Raw genomic sequence first — 20,662 nt, forward strand, 5'->3', positions numbered from 1 at the left:
TGCTACCGTCCGTCCTCCCCTCTCCCCCCCACCCCACATACCTCTCTCTGCTGGCTCTGTCTTCGGGACTCCGTCCTCCCCCCGGCCACCGAGTCTGTCTCCTGTCCCTGCTGCCGATGTACACAGTGAGAGGGGAGAACTGTGCTCTTCCCATCTCAGCTGTGACAGGAGTTCTAGCACAGTGCTAGGACTCCTGTTTTGGAGGTGACAGGGTTAATAAAGAGAAAATATCACCTCCAATTGCTATAAGACAGGAAATTGTTTTCTCCTGTGTGATAGCAAAAAAAGTTAAGTGGAAAAAAAAAAAAGGATAATAAATAAATAAATAATAAGAAATAATAATTAAATTAATAAAATAAAAAAGTAAAGAATAAGAAAAATAATAAGGAAAATAAGAAAATGATACAAAAATTTAAAAAAGTAAGCGACAAGCTACAAAAAAAGGAATAAAAAAGTAAAAAAACAAACAAAACATATTTGAACTAACCGTGCCGCACATTCTCCGTTGATTTGGGGGGGGGTTCGGTTGGCGGGGAGGGGGTGAAATGTGGAACCTGGCCTTGGGGCGGCAGGGAGAGCAAATCCGGCCCTGCCTGTTCCAGTGACTCTACCTCTGCTTGCTAACCTGTGTATGACTTCTGGCTTGGCTCCTGACTCCCCCTCTGGTTCTCCCTGCTGCACAGCCTCATCTGGTACTTCCGAGGTACCCCTTGCTTTGCAGTCTACCCTGCTCACCAGCTGATCTCCAGCATCATCCCAGCTTGTCGCAGCTGGCAACCCCTGCCTCTTTGGGTATAGCACTCCCTGTGCCACCTTCAGGGAGCGCTCTGCACTTAGTCGCAAGGGAAGCCCTCCCAGCACTTCGGTCTCTGGTAAGGTACCTGACACTTCTGCTATTGTCTGATCTTTAGCATTGGTTCTCAGCATGCGTGTTTGTACTTTGGACTTTAGTCCGATGGACTTGTGTATACCGGATCGGATTAGCCGACATAGGACATTTGCTGCCGGAAAGTTTGCCTGTTTTCACAGCGAACATTTGTCCGATGAAAAAGCGAAAAAGTTTGTCCGATGGAGCGTATACCGCATAGTACATCTATTACGTCACTACGTTCATGTTTGTTGGCTGAAAAAGTCATGCCGTGTGTATGCATACCAAGTTCACGGCCAACGCCCATTCGGAGCAAAATCCGCGGAAAAGTCAGATGGAAGTCCGATCGTGTGTATGAGACTTCACTCTGATTGGTGTAAACACACAAGTTTTGGTAGTTTGGCAGAAGATTTTCTATTTCAGCAGAATTTCCTTGTTATGTGGTCAGATTGTGTTACTGATGTTTGGCAAACACAATATGGATAAGCCTGTATTCTACGTTTATGATGCATAAACTGATAAGAAATACCCTTTGGATCTCTGGGATTTCCTGTCTGCTCTTAGTGACATTTCTTGTAATCCTATCTATTTCTCGGACCTGGAATGTTTTAACATTTTACATAACAAAATGAAACTATTCATTTCCTTTAACCACCTCAATATCAGCATGTTACCCCCATTTTTTCCCGCAGCCATTTTTCTGCTGTGAGGCCTCGTACACATGACCGAGGAACTCGTGGCAAAAGACACATCGTTTTACTCGACAAGGTCCTTGTTAGACTTGTCGAGGAACTCGACAAGCTTTCTTTGCGTACACACGGTCAAGACCAAATCTCGTCGTTCTCAAACGCGGTGACGTACAACACATACAATGGCAGGGGAAGTTCGATTCCACTGGCACAACCCTGGGGGCTTCTTTTGCTAATCTCATGTTACTTTGTGTTAAGTAAAAGTTTGATAAGAGGCGATTTGCACTTTTCAGTCTGTTACAGCGTGACAAATGTGCCATCTCCATTACAAACGCTACTTTTACCGAAGGTGCGCTCCCGTCTCATACTTTATTCTGAGCATGCGCGGGTTTCTTAGCATAAACATGAACGTGTTTCTCGTCGAAAACCAACCCGACGAGGAACACGACGAGGAAATTGAGACTCCCGTTGAGGAAAAGAGAACTTGTTCTCTTTTTTTCTCGTTGAGTTTCTCGACAGTTTCCTCGATGAAAAACGTACACACGACCGTTTTCCTCGGCAAAAAAGCTCTCCCACCAAGTTTCTTGATGGATTCTGTCGTGGAAAATGGTCGTGTGTATGAGGCCTGATGGTTTGACTGACAGTCACTTGGCATTGCAGATAGAGCTTTCTTTTGGTGGTATTTAAAGTGGAGGTTCACCCTCAAAAAAAATTCTGACATCACATGGAGTCGAGCCATCCTACCGACAGAATGCCGGTGTTTTTTTTTTTTCTCAGCACATACCTCGTTATCACGATTTTCACCCCCCGGCAATCCCGCGGGACTGGGCGTTCCCAAGCACTGCCTGTGATTGTCAGGCTTCCGAACGGCGCATACTGCGCGTCACAGGTTGACGAAAAAACCCGAACGTCGGTGTGGCTCTATACGGCGCCTGCGCACCGACGTTCGGGTTCTGTTGGCAACCTGTGACGCGCAGTATGCACCGTTCGGAAGTCTGTCAATCACAGGCAGTGCTTGGGAACGCCCAGTCCCGCGGGATTGCCGGGGGGTGAAAATCGTGATAACGAGGTATGTGCTGAGAAAAAAAAAAAAAACACTGGCATTCTGTCGGTAGGATGGCTCGACTCCATGTGATGTCAGAATTTTTTTTGAGGGTGAACCTCCACTTTAAAGTGGAACTTTAGTCAGAAAATAATCCTGCTAGATCACTTCATGCTGGCCCCTTTTGGAGGTATAGCCATGTAAAACAAATGAGTGTCTACCTATACTGTTTATACATTCTCACCCTGTTCTGCACATGCTCAGTTGCTCTCTACTTTTAGGCACTGCAGAATGTGTAGAGGTCGATCTGCTGACAGTCTTAAAGTGGATTTAAACCCTCTTATCCTTTACAGCCAAGGAATCTGCTTCTGTTTGATCTGCAACTGTCCTTAGTGCTGCACATGTGATCAGTTATGACACCAGACATTTGATGGTTTGACAGTTTGGTTGAGGACAAAAGCAATTGTGACAGTTAAAAATCCTGGCATTCCAGAAATGTAACTATTTTTTTAAATCGTTAAATCAATGAGTTTAGTTTCGCTTTATGATTTACTGCTTTTCAGGGGCTCTGGGCTTCAGCAAAATGTCAGCCTCCGTCAAGAACAAACAGGAACAATGCTGGAGGTAATTTGCTGCTCATACTGATTTTGGTAGCATAATTATTAAATGGAATGTATGTTCCTTGCTAAAGAACATTATAAATCCTGTATCATAGTAGTAATATTTTATGTCCGGTTGTTATGGGTAAAGTTCCGCTTTAACCACTTAAGCCCCGAACCAAAATGCAGGTAAAGGACCAGGCCCCTTTTTGCGATTCGGCACTGCGTCGCTTTAACTGACAATTGCTCGGTCGTGCGACGTGGCTCCCAAACAAAATCGGCGTCCTTTTTTTCCCACAAATAGAGCTTTCTTTTGGTGGTATTTGATCACCTCTGCGGTTTTTATTTTTTGTGCTATAAACCAAAAATAGAGCGACAATTTTGAAAAAAAATCTATATTTTTTACTTTTTGCTATAATAAATATCCCCAAAAAAGATATAAAAAACATTTTTCCTCAGTTTAGGCCGCAATAAGCGTTTAACGATTGGTTTGCGCAAAATTTATAGCGTTTACAAAATAGGGGATAGTTTTATGGCATTTTCATTAATAATTTTTTTTTACTACTAATGGCAGCGATCATCGATTCTTTTCATGACTGCGACATTATGGCGGACACATCGGACAATTTTGACACATTTTTGGGACCATTGTCATTTTCACACCCTGTGCGCACGCCTATGACACTGACCTACCTGGTCTGCACTCCTGGTGTGGCCAATATGAGGGACTTTTTTTTATTTGTTCTATGTCATGGAGAATGTAACAGGAGGAGTTGGAACACATGAAGGTGGACAGGAACACCCAACACCCCCCAGGTAGACAGGAACAAAGGCAACAACTAATCAGAGAGTTCTCATTATTGGAATATACAAGACATATAAAAACCACAGGGCCAATTCAGCTTCACTTGACTTCGTCTATAAAGAAAATTACTGTTGGGTGGGCTGGGCATTTAACAAAAATTTTCTGTAAGAAGTTTTAAAGACCACTTACCATTTGTGTGGTACTAGAAGTTACCTCCGCTTGGGCTGGTTGTAGTCGAGGACTCTGCAAGTATAAGAAAGAAAAAATACATAAAAACCTCAAGTACTAACATTTATCGGTAAAATTGATCCGGGGAAAATCCGATTTCCTCTCGGGGGATCAGGAAGGAAATTTTTCCCCTGCTGTAGCAAATTGGATCATGCTTTGATGTGGTTTTTGCCTTCCTCTGGATCAACCGTGGGTATAGGTTTGTGTATATGGGATTGTATTTTTGGGGGGGTTTTTTGGTTGAACTTGATGAACTTGTGTCTTTTTTCAACCTGACTAACTATGTAAATGTTCAAGTCAGAGACTTATTGCAATACTGTTTGGTTTATAGCGCAAAAAAAAAAAAAATGCAGAGGTGATTGGATACCGACAAAAGAAAGCTCTATTTGTGGGAGAAAAAAGGACATCATTTTATTAGGGTACAGCGTTGCACAACCACGCAATTTTCCGTAAAGTTAAACCTCGGATTACAAGCAAAATCCATTCCAGGAGAATGCTCGTAATCCAAAGTACTCGCATATCAAAGTGAGTTTTCCCATTGAAGTCAATTGAAACTAAAATAATTCATTCCGCATTGACTTCAATGGGATGCAATACCGAATGCGGCCAGAGGTGGGGGCGCCAGAGAGCGCGGAAAACTGCCGAAAAGGCCCGAGGACACTTTTGCTTGTTTCCTGCGCCCCTGTACCTCAGGCCAAATGAGGTACTGCAGGACAATGTTTGCCTTTTCTCCGCTCCTGCGCCCCCGTATCTCAGGCCAAATGAGGTACTGCAGGCCTATTTTCGGCTCTGCTCGGCTTCTGCGCCCCGTACCTCAGGCCAAATGAGGTACTGTAGGCAAATGGTCGCCTTTTCTCAGCTCCTGCGCCCCCGTACTTCAGGCCAAATGAGGTACTGCAGGCCTATTTAGCTTTAATTCTGTTCGTCTTGCGAGTCAACACTCGCAAACCGAGTCAGAATTAAAAAAAAAAAGTTGCTCGCAAATCAAAATGCTCTTAAACCAAGTTACTCTTAAACCGATGTTCCACTGTAATGTAACGCAGTGCTGTATCGCAAAAATTGCCTGGTCAGGAAGTAGGTAAAACCTTCCGGGTCTTAAGTGGTTAATGTTCCTGGTTACCAGTGAAGGAAGCAGATGTGATTACATACCGTACACTCCAGCTTATCAATCAGCTGCTCTAAGCGATTGATCTGTATGGACCACTGGTTCTCCCCTTCCACAGGCAGGCCTAGAGAAGACACAAGAAATCTTACACAGAGGCATCAACACATGACATAAACTGCCTTTTATATGAAAGTGATCAAAGAACTGTCTACGACGTGATCAGAATTCATCTATCGCGTTTTAGTGGAACAAAAGGGATAATGCGATTGGCTGCTATGGCCAAACCAGATTATTTTAATCCTTCAGACACTTTCACACTCGAGATCCATAGTGACAGTTGAAACCATACCATTAGCCAGTATTCCTGAGTAAGGATCCGTAGACTGGGGGCACACAGATTTGTGGGTACGGCGGGGGCAACTGCGACCAGCTTGTTTAGGCTCTGCCTGTTTGACATCCAATCTTGAAATGAAAAGAAGATGTGATCAATAAGGATACAAAGCTGAACTGGTCTTAAAAGCCAGAATCTGGACAATAATATCTATATATATTATTTATGCTGTCTGTGGCACTACAGGGGACATTTCTATGCTCTTCCTGTTCTGTTTACTGGGGCAGGAAAGAAGGGGAGATCTCTAAAATTCAGACAGAATGAAATAGAAGGTGTTTTCTGATTGGACAAGGGTAGATCATGATGTCATCCACCCCTCCTTTTCCACCTCATCCAATCAGATAGTGCCTTGTGTTCTCTGAAAAAAAAAATACAAAGGGTTTCCTGATTGGTGGAGGTACCAATCAAGTGACCCCTTGTCTTCAGCGTGCAGAGGGGAGCCGCTCGGAGCAGGACCTGTAAGGCCTCGTACACACGACCAAACATGTCCGCTGAAACTGGTCCGGCGGACCAGTTTCCGCGGACATGTTCGGTCGTGTGTGCGGCCGACCGGACAATTTACCGGCGGATCGGACAGGTTTCCAGCGGACAAATGTTTCTTAGCATGCTAAGAAACATGTCCGCTGGAAGCCTGTCCGTCGGACATGTTCGGTCGTCTGTACGACTCACTGGACATGTCCACTCGGCCGAAAGCCCTCGCATGCGTCGAAGTGATTCGACGCCTGCGTGGAAGCATTGACCTTCCAGGGTCGCGCACGTCGCCGCGTCATTGTCGCGGCGACGGCGCAGCCACGTCACCGCGTATCCTGTCCGCGCGGATTTCTGTTTGATGGTGTGTACAACCATCAGACAGAAATCTCCGAGCGGACATGTCCGATGAAAACGGTCCGCGGACCGTTTTCATCGGACATGTCCCCTCGTGTGTACGAGGCCTTAGATTGCAGCTACTATAGTGACTTTCAGCATCCAGAGCGCCCCTTCAGTTATACTCTAAGGCCGCGTACACACGGTCGTTCCAAACCGATGAGAATGGTCCGACGGGCCATTTCCATTGGTTCACCGCTGAAGTGGCCTGATGGTCTGATGTGCGTACACACCATCATTCCAAAAACCGATCGGGTCAGAACGCGATGACGTAAAACACACGACGTGCTGAATAAAATGAAGTTCAATGCTTCCAAGCATGCGTCGACTTGATTCTGAGCATGCGCGGGTTTTGAACCGATGCTTTTGTGTACTAACCATCGGTTTGGACCAATCGGTCAGCGGCCCATTGGTTCGATTTTGAAGCATGTTTTAAAATTTTGGACCGAAGGAAAACAGACCGATGGGCTATACATACCGTCGGTTTGGACCGATGAAACTGAACCTCTGTCCATTCTCATCAGTTTTGTCCGACCGTGTGTACAGGGCCTAAGTTATGGATAATTACATTTATGCCAAGCTGGACCAATATACACTATAATGCCAAAGGTATCGGGACGCCTGCCTTCACACGCATGTGACCTTTAATGGCATCCCAGTCTTGGTCTGTAGGGTTCAATATTGAGTTGGCTCACCCTTTGCAGCTATAACAGCTTCAACTCTTCTGGGAAGGCTGTCCACAAGGTTTAGGAGTGTGTCTATGGGAATGTTTGACCATTCTTCCAGAAGCGCATTTGTGAGGTCAGCCACTGATGTTGGACTCCACTCTAATTTATCGCAAAAGTGTTTTTTAGGGAAGAAAAGTATACCGCTCTAAAAACAATCAATCCCCATTGCTTCCGTCCCAACAAACCAATAGGGTGCTGGCTGTGCTCAATTACCATGAGATGAAAGAAAAATCCTGGATCGCTGCACTCCTCAAAAAACGATGTCTTTATTCAAAACATGAAAAAACAACAAAAATTCTAATGGAAAAAACAGCCAAAATTCATGCAGTCAACCAAGAAGTGGATTAGGAAAAAAGAGCTGACATGTTTCGCATCCTGTGATGCTTACTCGTAGCTTAAGTGTTTTTTAGGGGTTGGACTTGACCCCTTAGTCCCAGTTCCAGTGAAGGGAAATCTTATGCCTCATACACAAAACCAGTTTTCCCATCGGGAAAACTGCTATGACAGTTTTTGGCTGGGAAAACTGGCCGTGTGTATGCTCCATGGCAGTTTTCCCGACAGGAAAACCGCCAGGAATCCCAGCAGGAAAAATTAGAACGTTTTTTTTCCTGGTGGTCTTTTTCCCAGCAGTTTTTCTATGGGAAACACTGCGATGGAGCATACACACGGCCGGGATTCCCGGCCAAAGCTCTCATGGCAGTTTTCCTGCCAGGAAAACCGGCCGTGTGTAGGGGGAAAAATCTTGGTTTTCCTCTTGGTTTTCCCGGCTGACTTTTTACCGCCGGGAAAACTGATCGTTGGTATAAGCCTACCAACACATTTTGGACAATTTTATGCTCCCAACTTTGTAGGAACAGTTTGGGGATGGCCAATTCCTGTTCCAACATGACTGCGCACCAGTGCACAAAGCAAGGTCCATAAAGACATGGATGAGCGAGTTTGAGGTGGAGGAACTTGACTGGCATGCACAGAGTCCCGACCTCAACCTGATAGAACACCTTTGGGATGAATTAGAGCAGAGACTGCAAGCCAGTCCTTCCTGTCCAACATCAGTGGCTAACCTCACAAATACGCTTCTGGAAGAATGGTCAAACATTCCCATAGACACACTCCTAAACCTTGTGGACAGCCTTCCCAGAAGAGTTGAAGCTGTTATAGCTGCAAAGGGTGGGCCAACTCAATATTGAACCCTACGGACTAAGACTGGGATGCCATTAAAGTTCATGTGCGTGTAAAGGCAATACTTTTGTCAATAAAGATAATTCCTGGAGTTATACTTTAAATTACTTAGGATTTGGACTTAGTTCCAACATTTTTTACTAGATCTATGCAAGTTTTTAGGCTTGCATCAATCTACAATTGCCTTTAGATGTACCTACTGTGCAGTAGATTGTACAGAGACTGTGCAGATTGCAGTGTGTGGCCATCTTAACACCATATGGCAATGCACGCCTTGCAACCAATTATAATGCATTAATTGGAAGATGTAAGGAGAGGTGCAATGTGCTATGCATAAAAGTGATGCGTATTAGGTGTAATAGAGAGGCATGAGTTTAATAGAAAGGTATGAGTATCTATTCTAAGGCATGAGGAACCAAGGAGCATATGTGCAGGAAATCTATGACTTTATTTGTTTCTCCCCCTGCATTTCACTTCCTGTGAGTGAAGTAAAACTATGACATCTGGCATAATACTATGAATAAAAAAGTTATTTTTAGACTGACGTACTTCCACTATGGAAATTAATGGTTTAAAATGTCTAAAATGCTAATGCACACATGTAGCAGTGTCCTACCTCTCTCGTCCAGCTTGAGCCTCTATTGCTTCCAAAGCACACTCCATAGAGCTTTGCAGGGAATGCAATTGGTTCATGGTCTCCCGGAGCAAAAACCGCGTGACAAATTGTTCTGTCTGGGAGGCGTTCTCGTAGTTCTGTGAATAAAAAATTATTATTGGCATATACAGTATCTACCTTCAGATTTTCTAAAACACCCAATAGATTTTCAGATAACCCCCTAGGAGAAGCACTCTCCCCGGGGATTATCTCACGGGCGCGCTCCTGAGTTGGGGGGGAGCCACGAGAGGAGCCGTGAGAGCCGCAGAGGGACCCCAGAAGACGTGTTTGGGGCCATAGTGTAGCCCCCTTGTCCTAAACAGGGGCTACTATGTCTATTTTGTTTTTGGCTGGGCTGTAGTTAGCTCAGATTGATTGTATGGTTTTGCACCAGGTTTTTCCCTAAGTTTAAGTTGGCTTGTGATTTCACACTATCAACAGTGGATGTCACTGGTATCACTGGTCATATTAAGAGATTTAACAAACAAAACTAAGTTGTGAATATTTAAAGTTCCTTTAGCCAATCCAGTAGGAGGTAAGGCCACTGGTGCATGCTGGGGGAGCATATAAATATTTGGGACAGGCCATGTGCTCTCGCTTCTTCCCTGGGCTGAGGCCTAGGGAGGTGCTGCTGTTAGGCACAATTGCCTGTTTGGAGCCTAGAGTGTGCAGAAGTGGACCTGAGGCTGTCCTGTCTGGTCTGTAGGAAGCTGTGCCAAGGAGGAGACCCAGGGGAGGTTCCTTGCTGGAGATAGCCAGGAAGAAGGTTGGTCTCTCAATAAGGGCCTGATGACTCACGTGGAGGCAGGGTTGCCACCTCATCCCTTTAAACCCCAAAAAATATTATTTACACAGTGTGACGGGAGGGCCCGTGGAACACAGAATCCCTTGGAAAGGTTGGGAACCCATTCTTTCAGCTACCCATGCACCTCTTATGTCTAAGTCACCCTATACCATCCTGGCACAGGGTGACGGAGAAAATACTTAAAATGGGACAGTAATATTTATCCACAATATCTCCCAGGATATATATAAAGACTATTGTTGGTTTGTTTGATTCTAAACTCAGCATGTTAGTTGAGAGAGCTGATCACATTGGCCTCTGTACAATGTAGGAGACGGGCCGACTCCTGCTGGAACTCCTGCTATTCTGAGAAGGTGCCCTGTGTTTATACTTATGATAATGTATAATCTACTGTGTGAAGCTCGGTGACAAGTCTGACCTGTAGTGAAATCCTGATGGCACGGAGTCGCATTGGCTGCTTTAAGGGATTAGTTAATTAGCTCATGTTAATTTATGTTTCTGGTTACAAGTGTATTGTTAGAGTAATATGAGCAGGAGGGCAGAGCCTCCTCTTTAACTGTATATAAGACTTGTATTTTGGTTCTAATAAACAGTCCATATTCAGCAATCAAACGAGTATCATCTTGTTTGTAGTTGTCAGTGGTTGGAATATCTGATATCTATATTCAGACTGGAAGGAAGTGGTATATGATGAAAGCACTCAAGCGGAGTGTGGGACGTTTCGTTACACACAGGTTCTGAGGCTAATTTAATGCAGATAAGGCACTAAGTGAGTTAAATTACCACCTTAAAGGGGTTGTAAAGTTATAATTTTTTTTTAAATAACAAACATGTTATACTTGCCTCCACTGTGTAGCTCGTTTTGCACAGAGTGTCCCCGAACCTTGTCTTCTGAGGTCTCTCGGCGGCTGTCTCGGCTCCTCCATGCAAGAACTCAACACATTCATGCGAGCGAGCTTGCATGGTGTTGAGTTCCTGCGGGCGCACTCCCGTATTACAGCCGGCGGCTATTGCCGCTTACTGTATCACTAGGCCCCACCCCCGGCGCGCCGCATCATTGGATGTGATTGACAGCAGCACGAGCCTATGGCTGCGCTGCTTTCAATCCATAGGATGCATTAAGGTGAAAAAACCTTTACCTGTACAACCCCTTTAATCAGCCACAGAACCTGTGTAATTAATATGTGTTTAGGTTGAAAGGGATGAGGCGGCAACCCTACGAGGAAGCACTGAAATTTGGGAACAAGACTTTCATTTCACTTGAGCACTTGACTGCTGAGAAGCTTTAGGCTTAACTTAACTTACACTTAATTCAACCATACCAAAACACCTTGCCCCCCCAACTCGTGTGACGTCAATTCTTCGGAAGTAGTGGGACGTGCCCCTGCGTAGCTATTTCTAGAGTTCTGGCTCCACCCCCTCACCTCGTGCCATCGTAGCCAATCCCAGCGGAGCCACTCCGACTCCCTCCTTATGTTGATGCCCTGCCTGGTTGCCAAGCATCCAGCAGTCAAGGCTCCCATTCCTTAGTGCAGGGCGGGTCAAGGGGCCTCCAACAGTGTTGCCAGATGGGATTAAACATTTTGACACAGTGAAGCTTGACATCAATCTGGAGAGTCTGTAAATGATCTACTATGGTATCTGGAACCTCTAACCCTCACCTACTTAACTGTTCTGCAATAAAACTTTAAAAAGACAAAAGTGTGCTGATCCCGGTCCCCCAAATTTAGCAATTGACTCAGCCCTGGGGTGAAATGCTAGCCCGCCGCTGGCCTCTGGAGGTGCTATCCTGCCTTTGGGGCATCAGAAAAGTGCTGCAATAGCGAACTTTCCTACTCTAAAATCTGGTAAACACAGTGGAACCTTCCTAATCCACTCCATCGCTTTTTAACCTCCTTCTATCACCAGCTCGCAAAATGATCTGAGTTATATAAGCACTAGGGAGGGCAAAAGCAAATTGCAAACTTTCAAGAAATTCTTTTGTAACGTGTGCAGATAAACAGACCCATGTTGGAGCTCCACATGCCACAATGAGCTGGGTATAGCAATCACCCGATTAACACGCTCATTATTTCCAGACACCTCCACTTGACGTCAGAGGCGGCTTGCACACTACGGCTTAACAAGTGCCTTTAAATTCAAAAGAGATTTCATTGCTGCCCGTCCAGACTGTTTATCGCTGCGGAGAGCCGTCCTTTGTTCAGCACAGATAAAAAGGGAGGCTATTTTTGTAACATTACTTGTAATTTGCTCTGCTATAAAATACAGATGCTACTGGGAAGTCAACCCAACGCGGCAGGATGTCTGTTTATGCAATGCCGGATAACTCACTCTGAATTTGCTAAAAGAAGCCTGCTGCAGGGGCTCGGAACCTGAAGAACTATATGTCTAAGCATGTCCTGCAAAGCCTCTGGTAAGTCTAGAGATCGAGATGAAAAATATATTCCGAAGACAAGGGGCAAGATCCGCAGAAGAATTACGCTGGCGTATCTATTGATACGCCGCGTAATTTCAAAGTTCCCGCGTCGTATCTTTGTTTTGTATCTGCAAAACAAGATACGACTGCATCTGGGCTCGATCCGACTGGCGTTCGTCTTAGTACGCCGTCGGATCGTAGGTGCATTTTTCCGCCGGCCGCTAGGTGGCGTTTCCGTCGAATTCCGCGTCGAGTATGCAAATTAGCTAGATACGGCGATCCACGAACGTACGTACATCCGTCCGGCGCATTTTTTTACATCGTTTCCGTAAGGCTTTTTCCGGCATATAGTTACCCCTGCTATATGAGGCGTATCCTATGTTAAGTATGGCCGTCGTTCCCGCGTTGAATTTTGAATTTTTTACGTCGTTTGCGTAAGTCGTTTGCGAATAGGGATTTGCGTAGAATGACGTCATCGTTGTAAACATTGGCTTGTTCCGGTTTATTTTCGAGCATGCGCACTGGTATACTCCTACGGACGGTGCATGCGCCGTTTAAAAAAATGTCATTTACGTCGGGTCACGACGTATTGACATAAAACACGCCCCATCACATACATTTGAATTGCGCGCCCTTACGCCGCCAAAGTTACACTACGCCGCCGTAACTTACGGCGCAAATTCTTTGAGGATAAGGAAAATGCGCTGTAAGTTACGGCGGCGTAGTTTATCAGAGATGCGCTACGAGGATCTGCCCCAAGGTGTGTCCATTCAAAAGCCAATTTTCATACAATTCAACAAATATAAACAGCAAGCCATTCCACACAATTTTAACAATATCCATATTCTTCAAAAATAATCTATACAACTCTACCACTTAATGGCCCTGTAATCTATTTTTCCATTAAATAGTTTGTTACCTTGTTTTTCTGCATGCTTTTATGGTCCTCACATTCCTACATACATTGGGACCATTGAGAATCAACATAGCCACCCTCTAACACAGGGGTCAGCAACCCTTTTCAACTTAATGGCCGGATTCAATGTATGTGAATGTATGGAGGGCCACATTCACCTGCTAATAAATGAAAATAACATTACACAGCCCCCGCACCTCTGGCCCCCTTTACATTACACAGCCCCCGCACCTCTGGACCCCTTTACATTACACAACCCCGCACCTCTAGACCCCTTTTTATTACACAGCCCCCGCACCTCTAGACCCCTTTACATTACACAGCCCCGCACCTCTAGAATCCTTTTTATTACACAGCCCCCGCACCTCTAGACCCCTTTACATTACACAGCCCCCGCACCTCTGGCCCCCTTTACATTACACAGCCCCCGCACCTCTGGACCCCTTTACATTACAAAGCCACCGCACCTCTGGACCCCTTTACATTACACAGCCCCCGTACCTCTAGACCCCTTTACATTACACAGCCCCCACACCTCTGGACCCCTTTACATTACACAGCCCCCGCACCTCTGGAACCCTTTACATTACACAGCCCCGCACCTCTAGACCCCTTTTTATTACACAGCCCCCGCAACTCTGGCCCCCTTTACATTACAAAGCCCGCACCTCTGGACCACTTTACATTACACAGCCCCCGCACCTCTGGACCCCTTTACATTACACAGCCCCGCACCTCTAGACCCCTTTTTATTACACAGCCCCCGCACCTCTGGCCCCCTTTACATTACACACCCCGCACCTCTGGACCCCTTTACATTACACAGCCCCCGCACCTCTGGACCCCTTTACATTACACAGCCCCCGCACCTTTGGACCCCTTTACATTACACAGCCCCGCACCTCTGGACCCCTTTACATTACACAGCCCCCTCTGCATATTGCACAACCCCTTGTACAACCCCTGCAGGCATTACCCCTTCATGCCAATGCCACATATTTGCGTAGGTCAGCATGACAGGCCGGGTGCACGTGAATTCATCACATCACATGCACTGACATTTAGCGGCGGCAGGCCGGGTGTGGGAATAGATGAATTTGAATGAATGCCTGTGCCATTCATTCACTGACATTTTATAAATATACAAAAAAAAAATAGAATGTTGAAAATGAATGCAGTTCTATATTCAATAGAAGGACATGAAGTAATTTAGGTACCTTGTCACATCCTGCTCAGCACACCCTCAGTGGAACTCAGACTGGGAATGAAATGGCCTATCAGATTCTGCTGAATGCACATGTGTTAAATAAAGGAGCACAGGAGGAGGGAGATAACCGAATCAGTCAGCTGCTGCTCCTTCAATGTTTGGTCACAGGCTAAGGGTGGGAAGGGGACCAAGCTGTATTGCCTAACTGCACCAGAAAAAAGTGACAGGACTATTGTAGCTAGACTATTGTATTCTGACAGAATTCCCCAACAGCAGCTGCAGCTGTCTGGATGAAATCGCTGTTTGCCTGTAAATTTTCCAGCAGGCTTCTGTAGCAAACTCAATCAAATGATCAACTTTTGTTCAATGGAGCGTGGCCAGCAGGGCCACCAACTGCATGAGCTTTGGTCAGTTCATCAGGAATTATGCAATGGAACTATGAACAGGAACTATGGGCCTAATCCTCAAATACCCGGCGCAACGTAACTTTTTCCATTTAAGTTACACCGCCGCAAAATCTCTAACTAAGTGCCCGATCCACAAAGCACTTACCTAGAAATTTTGAGCGGTGTAACTTAAATCCGGCCGGCGCAAGGCGTTCCTCTTCTCCAGGGGGCGATTCCCATTTAAATGAGGCGCGCTCCCGCGCCGGCCATACTGCGCATGCTCGTGACGTCATTTTCCCGACGTGCATAGCGCGAAATTACGTTACATCGGGCTTTGTGGATTGCGACGGGACAATAAAGTTGCGTCGGGTAAAAAAAAAGATACGGCTCCAAAAAAAAATGTTTTAATTTAAAAAAAATCGCGTCGCTAGCAAGAAAGGTCTGTTTTTACAAGGTGTAAACAGTTTACACCTTGTAAAAGCAGCCCTAATTTTGCGTTTGCAAAATAAAACTTACGGAGAAAAAACGAAGCTGAAAAGCTTTGTGGATCTCCGGAAGTCCTAATTTGCATACCCGAGGCGGCATTTCGACGCGAAATGCCCCCAGCGGCGGATGCGGTACTGCATCCTAAGATCCGACAGTGTAATTCAATTACACATGTCGGATCTTCGTCCTAACTATGGGAAACTGATTCTGTGGATCAGTTCCATAGTTAGGACCAGGGATACGACGGAGTAACAGCAATTACGCCGTCGTATCCCTTTTGTGGATCTGGCCCTATGATATTAGCTGTCATTTAACCTGGAGGACATCTTGTGGCAGAAAAAAGTACTGCAGGGAGCAGCTCTGGATTAAAGGGGAATACTGCAGAAAAAGCTGCTATTTTACTTTATCTTTCATTAGGCTAGTGTTTTTTTTTCACTGCAGTTTTGCTTTAAGATCCACATTGATACCACCAAAAGCTTTTGTTTTTTACATATTTACAAAATCTTAAGAGAGAGAATAAGGAACATGTAGGCCATTGGTTTTAATGAAGTGGCTTTGGGAGCAGTTTATATATAAATTGCTGCAGAGTGGTTACTTGACTATTCATCAGAGGAACTCTAATAGTATAATTAGTAGAATGAAAATCCCAAATCTGCCATAGATTTTCCCAGGGCTGCTGCTTGAGTCAATTCCCTTTTGTATTTAGCATAGTTATAAATATGTAAAAATGTCTCCTCTCCGCTGCCGGGGCCAGGGTCTCGCAGGCGTCTTCTATGCAATTCATGGGGAGCTTATATAAATCCGCAGTAGAAGAGGTCCTGCAGAGACCGCCGGAGGGACAGCCCTTCTGGATATATAAACCTCATTCATACTTAATAATCCAACCGCAGGGACAGTGGGGGAGGGGCTGTGGATAGAGCTTGTTCCGCAGATACATCAAGTGTCACTGTAAATAACCACAGGGCTCAACTTCATCTGCTGTAAAAAGCATTGCAGTCAGATTAGCCTTAAAGTGATCCCTTAAAAGCAACATTCTTCAGGCTCACTTTAAAGCCAAGCTTTAGATGAACAGATACATACTTAAATTATATATATATATATATATATATATATATATATAACAATGAACAAATGGGATTGCTGCATCAATCCATGTTCTGTTCAGTGTTTTCTACATATGGCCTGTGGTAGGGCCTAATTGCTTAGCATTGAGAGCACTTCACCCTCAACACTCGTTTTATATATATATATATATATATATATATATATATATATATATATATATATATATATATATATATACCCTATACACCCTATATTACCAAAAGTATTGGGACACCTGCCTTTACACGCACATGAACTTTAATGTCATCCCAGTCTTAGTCCGTAGGGTTCAATATTGAGTTGGCCCATCCTCTGTAGCTTTAACAGCTTCAACTCTTCTGGGAAGGCTGTCCACAAGGTTTAGGAGTGTGTCCATGGGAATGTTTTACCATTCTTCCAGAAGTGCATTTGTGAGGTCAGGCACTGATGTTGGACAACAAGGCCTGGCTCGCAGTCTCCGCTCTAATTAATCCCAAAGGTGTTCTATTGGGTTGAAGTAAGGACTTGAGGTGGAGGCCAGTCAAGTTCCTCCACCCCAAACTCATCCATGTTTTTACGGACCTTAGTGAAAAAATATCCCAAGCTTTGAACATCTCACAGAGCACTGTTCAATACATCATTCGAAAATGGAAAGACTATGGCACAACTGCAAACCTACCAAGACATGGCCGTCCACCTAAACTGAGAGGCTGGGCAAGGAGAGCATTCATCAGAGAAGCAGCTAAGAGGCCCATGGAAACTCTGGAGTAGCTGCAGAGATCCACAGCTCAGGTGGGAGAATCTGTCCACAGGACAACTATTAGTTGTGCCCTCCACAAATCTGGCCTTTATGGAAGAGTGGCAATAAGAAAGCCATTGTTGAAAGAAAGCCATAAGAAGCCCCGTTTGCGGTTTGTGAGAAGCCATGTGAGGGACACAGCAAACATGTGGAAGAAGGTGCTCTGGTCAGATGAGACCAAAATGGAATGTTTTGGCCTAAAAGCAAAACGCTATGTGTGGCGGAAAACTAATACTGCACATAAACCTGAACACACCATCCCCACCGTGAAGCATGGTGGTGGCAGCATCATGTGATAGGGATGCTTTTCTTCAGCAGGGACAGGGAAGCTGGTCAGAGTTGATGGGAAGATGGAGCCAAACACAGTGCAATCTTAGAGGAAAACCTGTTAGGGCCTGCAAAAGAAATAAGACTGGGGCAGAGGTTCACCTTTCAGCAGGACAACAACGCTAAATATACAGCCAGAGCTACAATTGAATGGTTTAGATCAAAGCATATTCATGTGTTAGAATGGCCAAGTCAGAGCCCAGACATAAATCCAATTGAGAATCTGTGGCAAGAGTTGAAAATTGCTGTTCACAGACGCTCTCCATCCAATCTCACAGAGCTTGAGCTATTTTGCAAAGAAGAATGAGGGTAAAAATGTCCCTCTCTAGATGTGCAAAGCTGGTAGAGACTTCCCCAAAAGACTTGCAGCTGTAATTGCAGTGAAAGGAGGTTCTACAAAGTGTTGACTCAGGGGGCTGAATACAAATGCACACCACACTTTAACATATTTATTTGTAAAAAAAAAAAATGGAAATCATTTATCATTTTCCTTCCACTTCACAATTATGTGCCACTTTGTGTTGGTCTATCACATAAAATCCCAATAAAATACATTTAAATTTTTGGTTGTAACATGACAAAATGTGGAAAATTTCAAGGGGTATGAATACTTTTTCAAGGCACTGTATATGGAGCTAATGCCATAGTTTGTGTCTGGATGTTTTTATTACATGTTTGCATTCTTTTGAGTCCTGATTAGAATAATGCCCCGTACACTAGAGCTGCACAATTCTGGGAAAAATGAGAATCGCGATTCTTTTGCATAGAGTGAAGATCACGATTCTCTCACGATTCTGAAAAAAAGATTCACAGAAGAAGTACGCCGGAGTATCTGCTGATAATCCGGCGTACTTTCAAATTTGCCGCGTCGTATCTTTAGTTTGAATCCTCAAACCAAGATACAACGGCTTTTGGCTTCGATCCGACAGGCGTACGGCTTTGTACGCCTTCGGATCGTAGGCGTAATACTTCGGGCCCGCTGGGTGGAGTTTGCGTAGTTTTCCGCGTCGGGTATGCAAATTAGCTTTTTTCGGCGATTCACAAAGGTACGCGCGGCCGTCGCATTCTCTTACGTCGTCGCTAGTCGGCTTTTCCCGGCGTATAATTAAAGCTGCTATTTCGTGGCGTATAGATAGACCTGCCATGTTAAAGTATGGCCGTCGTTCCCGCGTCGAATTTTAAATTTTCTTTTTTTTTGGCGTAAGTCGTCCGTAAATAGGAAAGGACGTAACTCACGTCGACGTTCAAAAAATCACGTCGGTGCGACGGAATTTCGCGAAAAGCACGGCGGGAAATTTCAAAACGGAGCATGCGCAGTACGTTCGGCGCGGGAAGGCGCCTAATTTAAATGATCCACGCCCCCTACCTGGATCATTTGAATTAGGCGGGCTTGCGCCGGAGGGATTTACGCTAAGCCGCCGCAACTTTACAGGCAAGTGCTTTGTGAATCAAGCACTTGCCTGTAAAAATTTGCGGCGGTGTAATGTAAATGCGATACGTTACGCCGCCGCTTTTGTACCTGAATCTGGCCCTATACTTTTTTTACTAAACTTGTATATTATTTATATCTTGCTGCAACACAAAGCCCCTAGGGGTAAATTTCTCTTTCTTCAAGTATTATCAGGGGTGTGCAGCATCCTTTATCCATGGGTTGTAATACCTTTTCTTTGCTAAAATTATTTAATTTGGAACCACTAATCAATATGAGGATAGAAGTTGCCTGTCTATAACATTTCCAGAACAACCCGAGACAGTTGTTACCAGAACAGGGGTCCCCAATGGAAGATTTGCCCTCACCTCCTGTTCCAGTGACAACTGAAAATGTTAGTCTTCTATCGCTTTCCAATCTAACCCCAAAAGAAATTTAATGAACACATTTAATGAACACATATAAAAGTGTATTTTACATTACTAATACTACCAGCCCTTTTAGGATGATGGGATGCTGAGATTTCAGCACATAGCTGGGTATGTGTCCATATGGCACAGGATGTATGGATGAATCTTCAATTTGTATATTTGTGTAGGCGGCTGTGACATCTATGCTTTGCATGAGAACACTGTTATCAGATCTTTCATCTGTGTTGTAATTAAATAATAATAATAAACAAGCATCAGATAGGAAACGCACTGCAATACGAGCAATGTCTCAGGTAGGATGAAGGATATATAATAAATGTGTGTAATTTTTTAGAAGTTCTGTAGGGCTTCTTTGAGCCCTGATTCACACTGTGAAACCACATGCGATTCGCACAGGAATCACACCGTATTCCTGTGCAAACCACATGTCATTCTGTGCGGTGAAGTTTGAGCCCATTCATTTTGTATGACTCAAATCGCACTGTATCTGCACAAAAAAGGTGCAGTCGCTTTTTTTGTTCGCACTGTAATCGGATCACATGGGTATGAATAAGATTCAGGCAAACATACCGCATTTTGCGACCTGCTTTTGGGGTGTTGTTAACTTAACATTGACACCCGCAGCAGATCACATGAACAATTTAGCACTTTCTCCATTGCATCAGTGTGAGCCGGGGGCTAAAATGGAAGATAACTCTTCCATAACAAATCCAAAAGAAAATCCTAATTATAGGATAGTTGGCGGGGGCCATGCAAATAATTCCTAATGCCCCCCCGGACCAGCTGGGAATCGTGAACTGCTTTTTCATAGTACAGATACAGCCTAATATTGATGATTACTCCAAACCACATGCAGTTTTTCTGAAGATTAAATATGAATTTCTCCACAGTACCTGCAGCTACAGAATTAATTGGGAGCTTGTTTTAGGCTGGGTTCACACCATTTAACCGGCTCTCTATAGCGCCGGTTCACATATCTCCACAGCGGGGTCCGGTGCGAATTGCACAAAATTGTGGTGCGTCTCTTGGTCTGTGTCATGCCTTCAGCAAGTGTTTCTTATGTGCTTTTGTTTAATTGTTGAATATGCTAATAGATGTAAAGTAAATTGTAATGTCGCCATCTAGTGGCTCTTTTACATACTTGTTATCTGTGAATAATTTACTAAAGGTAGAAAGTGATTGTTGCTTAAAAGCCACCGTAGCTTCCCATAGTTCCTATGGACT

The 20,662-nt window shown here is 44.6% G+C and overlaps 1 protein-coding gene across 1 annotated transcript in view; it reads right to left on the minus strand.

The window, feature by feature from the left end:
* NECAB3 (N-terminal EF-hand calcium binding protein 3) overlaps window positions 1-20,662 on the minus strand; it is a 111,018-nt gene that overhangs the window by 32,137 nt on the left and 58,219 nt on the right. The window contains exons 6-9 of the mRNA XM_040330344.1: window positions 9,115-9,251; window positions 5,686-5,798; window positions 5,381-5,460; window positions 4,193-4,246 (exon numbers count right to left, since the gene is read on the minus strand). Coding sequence (XP_040186278.1) covers window positions 4,193-4,246; window positions 5,381-5,460; window positions 5,686-5,798; window positions 9,115-9,251 — 384 coding nt within the window. The remainder of the gene's footprint in view (window positions 1-4,192; window positions 4,247-5,380; window positions 5,461-5,685; window positions 5,799-9,114; window positions 9,252-20,662) is intronic.

The sequence above is a fragment of the Rana temporaria genome, chromosome 12 (genome assembly GCF_905171775.1).
Source record: "Rana temporaria chromosome 12, aRanTem1.1, whole genome shotgun sequence".
Classification (NCBI taxonomy): domain Eukaryota; kingdom Metazoa; phylum Chordata; class Amphibia; order Anura; family Ranidae; genus Rana; species Rana temporaria.